Source organism: Ciconia boyciana, chromosome 4, assembly GCF_034638445.1.
Source record: "Ciconia boyciana chromosome 4, ASM3463844v1, whole genome shotgun sequence".
NCBI lineage: Eukaryota > Metazoa > Chordata > Aves > Ciconiiformes > Ciconiidae > Ciconia > Ciconia boyciana.
In genome coordinates, this window is record NC_132937.1 from 2,268,627 (window position 1) to 2,283,777 (window position 15,151).

The window sequence follows — 15,151 nt, forward strand, 5'->3', positions numbered from 1 at the left end:
ATTGGAAACCTTCCTACAGGATTTCTTCACTTTTGACTGCAACTAGTATGTGTGTTTCCTTGCTTACTCTTGATTGTGATGCAGATTATTTTACTGTGGGGATCAGTAGAAGACCAATTAAATACATCATCATAGTGTTGTAATAATCAAATGTAAGTATACAATTCACATAATGTTGATGCTGCTATAGAAATCCACTGTAGAGCCCTACCCTATCTCCATAGGAACTTAGACAATGTACCTTTGTCTAATAAGCAGGATGTGGCTGTCAAAAGCAGAAGTGTAACTGATGTATTACTAGCCCAGTTAGTAAACCATGAAGAACCCCTTAGATCTGCCCAAAAGGTAGGAAACTAGGGGAAAGGTAATTCCAGCAGGGGGAGATCGCAACCACCAACTCACGGATCACCTACCCCAATTATACCACCGACTCAAATGATGAAGTTGAAGAAGAACAACTAAGCATGGGTACTAATTTACATGCTGGGCAAAGAGATTTTAACCAATCATTTCATAGAAGAATACTGCATATGTATTAGGAAGTTGAATACATTAATGCTTTGTGTGTATAAATAACTGTTAATTTGAAAGCTTGGTGTGCTGTCTTGAGACAGGCACCCATATCTGCACAAATATGCAATAAAATACCTCTGCTCTGTGTGTATATTGGCATTTTGCACACCAGGTAAAGGAACCCCGATTTTTGGGACAACAATAGCAATATGTACATCTCCATTAAATATATGTGCAAGGCACAGTATCATCTACTCCTGTATTTTGCTCAAATGTACTTTTTATGTTTGACACTCTCAAAGTTAATTTCTTTAAGAACCAATTTATTACTTAAAACTTCATGCTAAATTGTTTTTAAGAATGGTACTGATTTATTCACCGTGTGACAATCTGTTGAAGTTGCCAGTTAAGGAAAAATGCTATTTCTAAAAGGAAAGAAAGATCAAGAGAAAACCATGAGATGAGGATCAACTAGAAGACCCTTTAATAGTTAAGGTTATAGAAGATTTTTACTGTGTAAAAAGGTTTGTATTGAAAAGGAGATGTTTTAGTATAACCATGTATAAAAATAATTTTTTTACTTGACCTCTGTCCTGGTTTCGGCTGGGATAGAGTTAATTTTCTTCCTAGTAGCTGGTATAGTGCTGTGTTTTGGATTTAGGATGCGAATAATGTTGATAACACACTGATGTTTTAGTTGTTGCTAAGTAATGGTTACACTAGTCAAGGACTTTTCAGCTTCCCCTGCTCTGCCAGGTGCACAAGAAGCTGGGAGGGGGCACAGCCAAGATAGTTGATCCAAACTGGCCAAAGGGCTATTCCATACCATATGATGTCATGCTCAGTATAGAAACTGGGGGGAGTTGGCCGGGGAGGAGCGATCACTGCTCTGGAACTGGTTGGGCGTCGGTCGGCGGGTGGTGAGTGGTTGTATCACTGTTTTTTTTTCCCTTGGGTTTTGTTCCTCTCTCGCTCCCTTGTTGTTTTCCTTCTCATTACAATTTATTATTATTATTTTTTGTTCCAATTATTAAACTGTTCTTATCTCAACCCACGAGTTTTCTTACTTTTGCTCTTCCGATTCTCTCCCCCATCCCACCGTGGGGGGAGGGTGAGTGAGCGGCTGTGTGGTGCTTAGTTGCCGACTGTGGCTAAACCATGACAACCTCTTAAAGGGAGTTAGGTTGTTCACACTTAGTCTTTAGCCTGTTTAGCTGTGAAGGGGAAATTCTAATTTTAACTGCTCAGCAGTGGTAATTTGTGACTGAGGAATGATCTGGCATGGAGGGCAAGAAGACTCAACTGCAAGAAGAAGTTAAACTGGCTGGAAGCAGGAATGTCAGAGAAAGAACGAGATGCCTTGCAAGGGAGTGAAGTTTCCCTGGATGATGAGATAAGAAACCACCTCAGCATTGTCTTGTAGCCATCCTGGAATGCGAGTGCTCGGGGCCCAAGCTCAGGGGCCACCTTTGGGCAGCAGAGCTGGGCTGGGGCATGGACCCAGGGCCAGGCTGAGGTGCCCCGTGCAACCGCTCTCGGGATTGGTGCTGGCGCAAGTGGATATAAGGAATCTGCTTGTGACACATCTTTGCAGACTCCATGTAGAACTGCTTATTGCAGTAACACTGCCCAATGCACTGTTAGTTAAATTTTTCTTCTATATTAAAAGCACAAATATGTGTTTAATTTGCCTTGAGGGGTACCATAAAAATTCCCCAACAGCTGTCTAGAGCAGTTGTATGAACCAGTTAATCCCTTTTGTGGTTTTTTTATATGAGAAGATGCTGCATTAGCAGCCAAATCTCTGAACATAGTCTTGGTCCTAAGTAGCACTGTACTCTGCCATCATATGATATACAAAAAAAACCCCTCCTCAGACTCAGAAAATTAGTAGTTAAGGAAATCCATGCACCTTGCCCTGTCTACATAAGGACACCAAGTACAATACATACAAAAGTAGTACAAAGTAATATTTTTCAACTTCATGGGAATTCCATATGTCTACCAGTGCCTTACTCTTTTTTTCCTGATCTCCATCTTCTGTGCAGATCTCTATTACGCATACTGTAGCCTAACAGTGTAGTCTAACAGGAGCTGGTGGAAGGCCAAGGCTTACGTAAAGCTGATAAGGGGGATTCAGGCTGGAAAGTGGCACGTCTAAACAAGAATTATTGTCCTTGGGAGAAAAACACATCCTGGAGAAATATGTAAGCTAATTAAGATGTTTTGGGAACCATCTGAAACAACTAGTAGAAGTGTGATAAGAGGCACCCTCACGCAAACTATCCTCATTATAATACTACAAGTCACACCCCTCGAGCTGGAGACCCCGGCCCAAGCAGAGACCCCTCACCTTTGAGCGTGCGCAGAATATTAAAGTAGCACTGTAGCTTTAAGTTGAAATAAGAGAAATGTAGACCAATAGAAAACTGCTTGGTGTAATTACTTATGCAGATGCGTAACTAGACTGTATAAATACTGTACCTGTATGACTGAACTTTGTGCTAGGTTTGTGGAGCTACCACCTAGCACCCACCTCTGCACAGACATGAAATAAAATACCTCTGCCCTGTGTGTATATTGGCATCTTGCACACCGGGTAAACAACCTCACACTTGTGGGAAAACAGTTTTGGCACCCCAGATGGGACTGCACTGACAGCCTTGCCCGGTTCGTCTTGCCGCATCCGATGGGGAGAAGAGACCTGAGTGGACTCCAGCGCACACCGACCTGTTGATCGGGGACTCCTTCAGCTCCTCTCTTGCAGTCGGGCAGTAGAAACGCTGGGTTTTTCAAGTACCAATATGGGTGCTGCTGCTTCCCAGGAGGCACCCCTTTGCTCTCCTCTAGGATGCATCCGGAAGAATTGGAAGAAATTTGGGGGGGATCCCATGACTAAAAATAAGCTAAAATGATATTGTAATCAATGGTGGCCACAATATCAATTGGAAGATGGTGAAAAATGGCATGAGGATGGATCCTTGAAATATAACACTATATTGCAATTAATGTTGTTTTGTCAGGGAAGTGAAAAATGGGATGAAATACCTTATGTGGATATATTTTTTTTTGTTCAGAAATGATTGGGATATTAGGAAGAAATGTGGCTTAGTGGATTCTAAACATCAGATTGGAATATATGCGTTAAAAGAGAAAAAAGGAAAATCTTGTTGTATTGAATTGGAAAATTCGGAAGAGGATATTCGGTTGTAGGTAGCTCCCCCAAAACAGCCAGAATCCGATAGTTCAAGTGATAATGGAATTACGAGTCCTATCTCTAAAAGAACAAGGGGACAGAAACCGATAATTCAAGCTCCCCTCAGACAGGCTGTAGGGCCTGAAGAAACACCGGTGTATGTACATGTACCTTTTACTACTTCTGATTTATTCAACTGGAAACAGGCAGTTGGATCCTATCGAAACAATCCAGAAGGAATGTATAGTACTGTTAAAACTGTAATGATGACTCATAATCCTAACTGGGGAGATGTACAGGCTCTCCTAGAATATTTGTTTACCACTGAGGAGAGGAGAATGATTTCAGAGAAGGCTAGAGAGGGACTAATCCAACAACGGGGCGGGGGGGGGGGTGCCTAATACCAATATGTACCTCCCAAAAGAGGATCCAGAGTGGGATCCAAACACAAGAGAGAGATTACAGAGGGTAAAGAAATATCAAAAGGTAATTTTGTATGGGATTCACCATGGAGTGCAAAAGCCTAAGAATTTATCTCTCTGAACTATATGAAGTAACGCAGGGGGATAAGGAAACCCTGTCAGCCTTCTATGAAAGACTGTGTGAAGTAGCTCGAAAATGGACAGATCTGGATCCGGAAGATGATAGCAATTCAAAGTTATTTATCATGCTGTTTATTGGTCAAGCGGCAGCAGATATAAGAAAGAAATTACAAAAGGTAGAGGGTGCGGATGGAATGACAATCTCACAGTTACTGTCAATCGCATATAAGGTGTATAAAGTTTCCCCAGCCGATCCTCTGGTTCCAGTCAAGCTGGGGAATGAAATAATAGATTTTTTTAATTGATAGTGGAGCCACACATTCTGTAGTAACTAGTTGTAGGGGACCCTTAAGCAGAACTAAAATAAGCATTGTTGGTGCAACAGGGAAAAAGACTTTAAGGCCATTTTTACAACCTATGGAATGTTCAATTGGAAATACTAAATTAACTCATGAATTCCTTTATATGCCAAAATGCCCCTTACCATTTCTTGGACGGGATTTACTTTGTAAACTGAATGCACAACTAACTTTTTCTGAAGGCTCTGTTCAGTTGCATATTCCTCCAGAGACTGCCTGGAAAGCCCAGATATGTTTGCTAACCAAGAAAGATCCTAATGAAGAAATGAATATTCCAGAGGAAGTACTGAATGCGGTCACTGAATGCAGTCACAAGCAATTACTGTGATCTCCCCAAGCAGATTAGCTAAATATCAAGCAGTGCTGCTGGAACAAGATGCTGTTGTAATCTCCCTGACCTCTGCTCTAAATCCTGCAACTCTGCTCCCGCTTTCCGAATCCGGTGAACTGCATCATGACTGCTTAACCACCATCGAACAAGTGTATTCTAGTAGGCCTGACCTGCGAGACGAACCCCTACCAAATGCAGAACTGGAGTTATTTACTGATGGAAGCAGTTTTATGTTGGAAGGAAGATGGAAAGCTGGATATGCAGTGGTAACACGTACTCGGGCCTTAGAAGCTAAATCTTTGCCTAGTAATACATCTGCTCAAAGGCAGAATTGGTTGCACTAACACGAGCTTTGGACCTTAGTCAGGAAAAAAGAGTCAATATTTACACAGATTCTAAGTATGCCTTTGGAGTAGTGCATGCACATGGGGCAATTTGGAAAGAAAGAGGACTATTAAGTTCACACGGGACCCCGATCAAATATGGAACAGAAATAATGGAGCTCTTACAGGCAGTCCTTCAACCAAAGGAGGTTGCTATAATGCATTGTAAAGCGCATCAGAAGGGAAACAGTGAAATCACAAAGGGAAATCGAAAAGCAGACCGGTTAGCAAAAGCAGCAGCATTACAGAAATCAAAATTTCAAGGAGCTTTAATTCCAGTACCCCATCTGGAATTATCGCCTCCACAATATACTGAGAAGGAAAATCAATTGGCAGAGCAATTAGATTGTTCCAAAAATGATCAGGGTTGGGGGGTGACACCACTGAAGCAATTATTCATTTCTGAAAAGATGATGGAAATTCTACTTGAGAAACTGCACCAAGAAACACACTCGGGAGCAGATGCATTAGTACTAATTGCCAAAAGACACATCATTGGGCCAAGAATGCAAAGCCTAGCGGATATAATAGTTAAAAAGTGCGCTATCTGTTGCGCCAATAACCCAAAAATTGCAAAGAAAATCATGGGAGAAATCGTAAAACAAGGAATAACTCCTGGGGAATACTGGAAAATAGCTTTTACGGAATTGCCAAGGTGTAATCTGTATAAATATTTATTGGCAATGGTAGACACCTTTTCTGGTTGGCCCGAAGCTTTCCCTTGTCACACTAACAAGGCTAGGGAAGTGATTAAAATTTTATTGAAAGAAGTTATCCCCAGATTCGGTGTTCCAGAAGGTATATCCTCTGATAACGGACCCCACTTTATTGCAGAAATAGTGCAGGGAGTTTCTAGATTTCTAGACATTGAATGGGATTTGCATACCCCTTGGAGGCCACAGTCCAGCGGCAAAGTAGAAAGAATGAATCAAACTCTAAAAAGACAGAATTCTCAAGTGTGTCAGGAAACTCAAATGAAATGGGTAGATATGCTAGCCATGGCATTAATGAGAGTACAAATTACACCCAGAGCTAGGGAAGGTGTTAGTCCATTTGAGATCCTGTATGGGAAACCATATCCAATCAATCATTTAACCACAAAGGGAGACCAAATGCATATAAAGGCACAGGCTGTAATTAAAGAGTATTTGATCTCTCTCTCGCAGAGTTTATCCTCCCTGCATAGGTACCTAAACCAGAAGACTCCCATTCCCTTGGACACTCCAGTCCACCCATTCCAACCAGGAGACACGGTCTACGTACAAACCTGGAAAGATGAGCCCTTGAAAGAAAAGTGGAAAGGACCTTATACAGTGCTATTAAAAGCCTATATAGCGGTAAAGGTGAATGGGATCGACTCCTGGATTCATCATACTGGAGTAAAGAAGGCGCCAGACTAGGACAAGTGGACCTCTATGCCAACTGTAGAACTGAAACTCCGACTAACCAGGGACTGACGATAAATTGTATCAAGGTTTTTCTTTTAGAAATCTCTTATTGAAATTACTCCTAGGACACTCTCAGGAAGTGTTATTAATTTAGCATGGTTACAATGAAAATTGTCTCTCTGACATTGATTAGCCTAGCATTCACTTTTTGTAACAGAAATATAGTCTTAAAACTTGTCCAATCCTTTGGAAGAATCCATAATGTCAGCAGTATAACGGCCTGTTCACCATTACCTAAATCTGCAGCCAATCCCCTCAAGTGGGGAATTTTAACCTTGGATTTAAACTGAAGCTTTCTTCAGTCTCCAAATTGCCTCCTTTCAGAATTGAATGTGGTTAGCGCATGCAAGTAGAGCAGGATTACAAGATTTAAAATACTCAATTACAGGCATCCATATCCCCAGTTATATTTAACTGAACATTTAGATCAACAAATCGATGAAATAAAACAAGTGGCAAAATCAAGTAGAAATATTCCGTCCTCTAAACAAAATATTACAAAGTTTTGGATTCTCCCTAACTGGATGGTTGGCAAGTTTACTTCAAACGATGATTATAATTGTAATCATCATGATAATCATATGTGTTGTTGTTAGTTGTGCCTTAAAATGTGTTAGATGACTAATTGTACAAGTTACTACTGGAAATAATATACTATTAATGAGAACTAATAATGAGACATATGAGGACTATGAAGAAAAGTCTCATTGTCTCAAAGGGGGGAATTGTAGTCAATCAGGAGCTGGTGGAAGGCCAGGGCTTACGTAAAGCTGATAAGGGGGATTCAGGCTGGAAAGCGGAACATCTAAACAAGAATTACTGTCCTTGGGAGTAAAGCACATCCTGGAGAAATATGTAAGCTAATTAAGATGTTTTGGGAACCATCTGAAACAACTAGTAGAAGTGTGATAAGAAGCACCCTCGTGCAAACTTTCCTCATTATAATATTAAAAGTCACACCCCTCGAGCCGGAGACCCCGGCCCAAGCAGAGACCCCTCACCTTTGAGCGTGTGCAGAATATTAAAGTAGCACTGTAGCTTTAAGTTGAAACAAGGAAATGCAGACCAATAGAAAACTGCTTTATGTAATTACTTATGCATACGCATAACTAGACTGTATAAATACTGTACCTGTATGACCGAACTGTGTGCTAGCTTTGTGGAGGAGCTTCCACCTAGCGCCCATCTCTGCGCAGACATGAAATAAAAATACCTCTGCCCTGTGTGTATATTGGCGTCTCGCACACCAGGTAAACGACCTCACACTTGTGGGATAACACTATCAGCATGTAATCAAATAAGAAATACTAACAACTGTGTGTCTGCAGTCTTCTGATCCTGTCTGTACAGCGGCCTACATTTCGACAGAGCGATGCCAAAATCTAAATATCAACTAACACAGCTCCTGAAAGTGAGGTCCCTTGATTTAAAAGTTGAATCCCCTTAGTTGGCAATGACCTTTGATCCGCCATTAATTTAGCCTTTTCTTATGTAAAGGTTCAATTCACTTGCAAAGCATTTTCCTTATAAAGCTGACTGGTTAAGTTCAGCTGTAATATCAGCTTCATAACAGTGGTTACCAAAGGTATTAAAGCTACTGTAAGGGAGCAGCGAGGCCCAGCTGCTGCCTAAGGGACAGGGAGCTGGCAGCCAAGTGCAATAAAACTGCCAGCCGGCAGGGCAGAGGCCTTGACAAACAGTAGACCCTACAGTAGACCCCACAGTAGGGGCAGCCCCACAGTAGGGGCAAGCAGGGCAGACCTCCAGAGATGGTTGCTGTTAGGTAATGTGATAAAAGCTTGTCTGCACATCCACAAAGGTGCTTAGAGAGACAATGGGGGGAGGGAAATAATACCCTGCCCTGGCTACTCCCAGGCCCATCACAGGGGCCATCAGCCCATCAAAGGCCTATCTGTACAAGCCCAGAGAAGCAGAGGCACAAAAGCAGGTGGGAACCCGATTACAGACTCAGAGGAACAGATACCTTGTCTGGGCCCCTCCCAGGGCTGTCCCAGCAGAGCCATCAGCCCCAGTGTCCAGGCATGAAGCCCATCATGATGAGTCAATGCCAGAGCACCTTTTGGACTGAGGGAAGTCACTGCCTGGGGGTATGGAACACATTAAGGGATGCAGAAGAGCACAAGACTTATTATGGGATGTTGTGATCCTGACTGGGAGATTTTTGTACATCAAGCGTGCTCGTTTTGACTGGGATAGAGTTATTTTTTTTCCATATTAGCTTATATGGGGCTATGTTTTGGATTTGTGCTGAAAACAGTGTTGATAACACAGGGATGTTTTAGTTACTGCTGAGCAGTGCTTACATGGTGTCAAGGTCTTTTCTGCTTCTCACCCCACCCCACCAGCGAGTAGGCGAGGGGTGCACAAGAAGTTGGGAGGGGATACAGCAGGGACAGCTAACCCCAACTGACCAAAGGGATATTCCACACCATATGATGTTGTGCTCAGCAATAAAAAGCTGGGGGAAGAAGAAGGAAGGGGGGGATGTTTGAAGTTATGGCATTCTGTCTTTCTGTTGTCCCAAAAATCGGGGTCCCAAAAATACGAGCTGTGGCAGCTGTAGTACTAAATATCCAAGAGGCCCGGAAATTTACCTTAGGCCAAAAAATCACAGTGCTGGTTTCACACACAGTATCAGCCGTACTAGAACAAAAAGGGAATCATTGGCTTTCTCCATCCCGAGTTTTACAATACCAGGCTATTCTAGTTGAACCAGATGATGTTAATATTGAAGTGACTAATGTTACGAACCCAGCTTCTTTCCTCAGTGGGGTGACATCTGAATCATTGATACATGACTGTTTGGAAACCATAGAGACTGTATATTCTAGCAGACCAGACTTAAAAGAAGAACCCCTGGAAGATGCACAAGACTCCTGGTTCACGGATGGAAGCAGCTTCGTGCGACAAGGTATTCGAAAGGCTGGGTACGCGGTGACAACAGCAAGCAAAGTAATTGAAACTCAGTCATTACCTGCTGGAACATCAGCTCCAAAGGCTGAAATTATTGCCCTGACTAGGGCCCTGGAATTGGCAAAAGGGAAAAAGATAAATATATGGACAGACTCCAAATATGCCTTTGGAGTTGTCCACGCCACGGAGCAATTTGGAAGGAACGAGGACTACTGACCGCACAAGGGAGACAGATCAAGCATGCCGAGGAAATCCTTCACCTATTAGAAGCAGTCCAATTGCCAACCAAAGTCGCCATCACGCACTGCCGAGGACACCTGAAGGGTAACACTGACCAGGAAAAAGGTAACAGGTTGGCTGATTATGAGGCTAAACAGGCAGCGGAGAGAATGCAAAAGATTTTAACCTTAATTCCGGATAACAGAAATAGGAGTCTAGGTGACCATGAAAATGTTGAATATTCTAGGGCTGATAAAGAATTAATAGAAGAAATGGGAGGGCAGGTTCCCTCCAAAGGATGGGCCCACTTGAGTGATGGCAGAATTATAATTCCTGCCAAACAGGTATGGGGAATTCTTAAAGAACACAATAAGACACATTGGGGGCAGATTCCTGTACACATTTTTAAATCAAAAATTAATAGGGAGAAATTTGTATACTACAGTTCGACAGGTGACTTAGCAATGTGAAATATGTTTGAAAAATAATCCCAATACAGGTAACCGGGCACAATTAGGAAGTATTGGGAGAGGAAATGTACCAGGGGACCACTGGCAAATTGATTTCTCTGAACTTCCAAGAAAAGGGGGGTACAGATACTTATTGGTACTCACAGACACCTTTTCTGGATGGCCAGAGGCATTCCCTTGTAGGACAAACAAAGCGAGAGAAGTAACTAAGGTATTATTAAATGAAATAATACCTCGATTCGGGGTACCTACGGTCATTTCATCAGATAGGGGTACACATTTTTGTGCAGAAGTAGTGCAACAGGTCAGCAAGCTATTAGGAATCAATTGGCAATTACACACACCCTACAGACCACAAGCCAGCGGGCAAGTAGAAAAAAATGAACCACATGATAAAACAACAGATAGCTAAAATATGTCAAGAAGCAAACCTATATTGGTATCAAGCACTGCCTATTGCACTACTTCGGATACGTGTAAAACCTAGGGCCAAAGAAAATCTGAGCCCTTTTGAGATATTATATGGGAGCCCATATCAGGCCAAATATCAAGGGGAAGATTTGAATCAGCTGGGAAATAATTATTTACAAAATTATGTTATATCCTTAGGAAAACAATTGGAAAAGATGAATAAGACTGTTTTGGGAACCAGAGCAAAAGGGTTAGATCACCCGATCCACCCATTTAGCCCTGGAGACTGGGTTTATGTTAAGAATTTTTCAGGTGACCCATTGGAGGAGAAGTGGAATGGACCTTATCAGGTGTTGCTAACCACTTTCACTGCAATCAAGATTAAAGAGCAGACAGCTTGGATCCATTACTCCTGAGTAAAGAAAGCTTCTGAACCGCGATGGATCGTCAAAAGCGTTGGAGATTTGAAATTACGCTACGACGATAACTTTATTGACTTTAAGCTTATCAGTAGATGCTTGGAACGAGAACCTGTATTATAATGCGATTCAGATGATAGCGAATGCTGCAGGGGCTAAGGATTGTTGGATTTGTACTGCCCTACTGAGAGGTAACATGAGACTCCCTTTGTACAGGATAGGGTCGACTCATTGGAATTGTGACAATAATACTTGGCCTGAGTTTTGGAAAAGACAAGATGGAGGATATTGTAGTTATGATAATTCAAGCTATGAGATCGGACCAAGATTCGACCTGCAGATACTGGATAATGACACCCAGATTCTAGTTAGCAATAATAGTTGCCTATGGAAGGCAAGATCCAATAATTGTCCGTGCCGCCCCCCCCGACAACAAATATCATAACTGTTCCTGTAGGAATGGGTGGAATGATTATTGGATCAACAAGACTGTGGTAGAAGTAGGAACTTGGAATTTGACGGGATTGAACGTGACATATATTAATTTCTGTAATAGAACCCAGTTAGAAACCTATAGCCCTACAAAGTGGGATGCCAGTAGAAATACATCGGTTGGATGGGTAAGCAAAAGATCATTTTATGGAGCTAATCTCACAGCCACCGACGGACCCTGCAAACGGCCCGACGGGTATTGGTGGCTGTGTGGTGATGGTATCAGCAGAAAGCAACTCCCTGCAGGATGGAAGGGAATGTGTACCATAGGTCATTTAGTTAGTCAGGGTCGAATATATAATCAGTCCCAAATACCTAGAGGTATTTTGAGAACGTCCTGGAAACAGGCTAAGCGAGAAGACAACCCACTTGTAATTAGGGGAACAAAATTTCATAGCTTTGTTAGATGGTTCTTGCCTTGGCTAGGAGTAAGCGAGCTAGAAAAGGCCATAGTAAATATTTCAGCAGTTCTAGAGCAGATGGAAAATTTAACCATAAATACTATAAAAAATTTACAGACGGAAGTATCTTCCCTCAGTAAGGTTGTGTTGCAAAATCGAATGGCATTAGATTTATTGACTGCCAAAGAAGGAGGTGTATGCATGATCATTAATACCAGTTGCTGTGCATATATCAATAAAGATAAGCAGATAGAAGCAGATCTAAATGCACTCTGGGAGAAAGCACGAATAGTCCAGGAAGTATCTTCGGATGATACTTCATTGGGGCTTCGAGATTTATGGGATAAATTGACTTCTTGGCTTCCCAACTTTGGATGGTTGAAACAATTATTCATTGGATTTATTACTTTGGCGATTTTAGGAATATTTGTTTGTGTATTTCTTAAGTGTTTTCTTTGGTGTCACCGGAATTCAGCAGAGACGTACAGTGATTGGAAAAGAAACAAGATTAGGCATCAAGTAGAAACGGGAAGGTATTTTACTCAGACCCTTGAAAAGGATGAAATTTTATGAATTTTGCAAACATAAAATAATTAAGGATAACACCCTTTTAGGCCTAAAAGGATTCGAAATATTTTACTAGTCGTAGTTAAAGAGCCTTACTATTTTAATAGTAATTTTATTGATTTTATTGTAGTTTTTGTAATAAGCTTCGTTTCAGATGTAATAAGACTGTATATTGAGGACTGTAGCAAGTAAGCTACAAGCCCTCAAAGAAAAGGGGGAATGAAAGGGTTAAATCCTGACAATCCCTGACTAAGACCTTACTGTGATACATAGACTTGCATTTTTTTAGTTTCACTTGCATCCTTGTTCTCTGTTGTTCTCTTCCCCTGCAAAGATAGTTTTGGTTACCTGCTGAGCAGAGTTGATGGTGGGACATTTCCTGTGACTTCTTACATGATAGGACTAAGCAGGCCTTGAGCAAGCTCGTTAGGCTTCCTAATTAAATCACTGATAACAGGAACTCAGGACGATTGTGCCAAAGATAAGCACCAAAGAACTAGCTTAAATCGACCCCTTGTAACATTCCGAGGCCGAAGGACTGATGAGCTAACTCAATGACTATATATGGACAAAGGAAGCCCAAAGTTCAACTAGCGGACAACATGAGGAAGACTATGGAAGACCACCGGGAGGGTGAAAAGACCCTAACCCTAATTTTACTGCGCATGTTTGGACTATGTAAATGAATTCTGGGAACTCATCACCATAAGACTGTCCTTTTCAGGAAATCTGATGAATATGTATGATTTTTCTGTATATGAACTGATGTGTTGTGCTAACCTGGCGGAGCACTTGTGGCGGAGCGATGCCCAGTGCTACCCAGCGCTGCCATAAAGAATACCTGCTTAATAGTCATCCTGACTATTGAGTCCTGATTTCGGCTTTTCACGGCAACAACACAGAGCAGAGGCAGGCCAGGTTGAACAGGGCTTTGAGCAACCTGATCTAGTGAAAGATGTCCCTGCCCATAGCAGGGGGGTTGGAACTAGATGATCTTTAAAGGTTCCTTCCAACCCAAACCATTCTATGATGCTATGGTGATCTGGCTGCAACATGATCCTGTAGCCCAGAGCCATTTTCAGGAAAGCTCTCTTCTTTCCATATGAAGCACTTCAATACCTTTCTTGCAGTTGTGATATTGTGGTGGATTAACATGTGCTGGCTGCCAGGTGCCCACCAATCCGCTCTCTCAGTCCCTCTCCTCAGCAGGACCAGGTCAGGAAATAAGATGAAAAAGCTCATTCGTCAAGATAAGGACAAGGAGATTACTCACCAATTATTGTCACGTGTAAAACAGACTCGACTTGGGGAAAATTAATTTAATTTATTGTCAATTAAAAAATAGAGTAGGATAGTGAGAAATAAAACCAAAACTAAAAATATCTCCCCCCCATCCCCCTCCTTTTTCCCAGGCTCAGCCTCACTCCTGACTCTTCTACCTCCTTCCCCACAAGCGGCACAGGGGAATGGGGAATCGGGATTGCGCTCAGGTCATAACAGTTCCTCTCTGCCGCTCCTTTCTCTTCACACTTTCCTTCTGCTCCAGCGTCGGGTCCCTCCCACAGGCTGCAGTCCTTCAAGAACTGCTCCTGTGTGGGCTCCTTTCCACGGGCTGCATTTCCTGCCAGGAGCGTGCTCTGGCATGGGCTCTCTACAGGCTGCAGCTTCCTTCAGTGTATATCCACCTGCTCCGGTGTGGGGTCCTCCATGGTCTGCAGTGTGGATATCAGCTCTGGCATGGTCCTCTCCATGGGCTGCAGGGGCACAACCTGCTTTACCATGCTCTTCTCCTTGAGCTGCAGGGGAATTTCTGTTCCCACGCCTGGAGCACTTCCTTCCCTTCCTTCTTCACTGACCTTGGTGTCTGCATAGTTGTTTCTCTCACATTTTCTCACTTCTCTCCCTCCCAGCTGCTGTGCAGCATTTTTTACCTTTTCTTAAATATGTTTTCACAGAGGTGCCACCAGCATCGCTGATTGGCTCAGCTTTGGCCAGCGGTAGGTCTGTTTTGGAGCCAGCTCAAACTGTCTCTTTGCGACATGGGGGCAGCCCTTGATCTCTTCTCACAAAGTCCACCGTTGCAGCTCCCCTCGCTACCGAAACCTTGCCATGTAAACCCAATACTACATGCCTTAAAAGCTTCTGTATTAGGGTACTCTGGTTTGAGCCTTGGTGCCATGTTCTACTAGGTTGTATTGGGTTTGCATGGCAAGGTTTTGGTAGCAGGGAGGCTACAGGGGTGGCTTCTGTGAGAAGATGCCAGAAGCTTCCCCCATGTCAGACAGAGCCAGTTCCAGCCGGCTCCACGATGGACCCACCACTGGCCAAGGCTGAGCCAATCAGCAACGTTGGTAGCGCTTCTGTGATATCATATTTAAGAAGGGTAAAACTGCTGTGCAACAGCAGCTGGGAGAGAGGAGTGAGAATATGTGAGAGAAACAACCCTGCAGACACCAAGGTCAGTGA

At 42.7% G+C, this 15,151-nt stretch overlaps 1 protein-coding gene across 1 annotated transcript; it reads left to right on the forward strand.

The window, feature by feature from the left end:
- Positions 1-11,245: 11,245 nt before the first annotated feature.
- On the forward strand, positions 11,246-12,766 carry LOC140650746 (endogenous retrovirus group V member 2 Env polyprotein-like). The gene is made up of 2 exons (XM_072859460.1): positions 11,246-11,261; positions 11,883-12,766. Exons 1-2 carry the CDS (start codon positions 11,246-11,248, stop codon positions 12,689-12,691), a joined length of 825 nt encoding a protein of 274 aa, XP_072715561.1. The 3' UTR covers positions 12,692-12,766.
- The last annotated feature ends 2,385 nt before the right edge of the window (positions 12,767-15,151 follow it).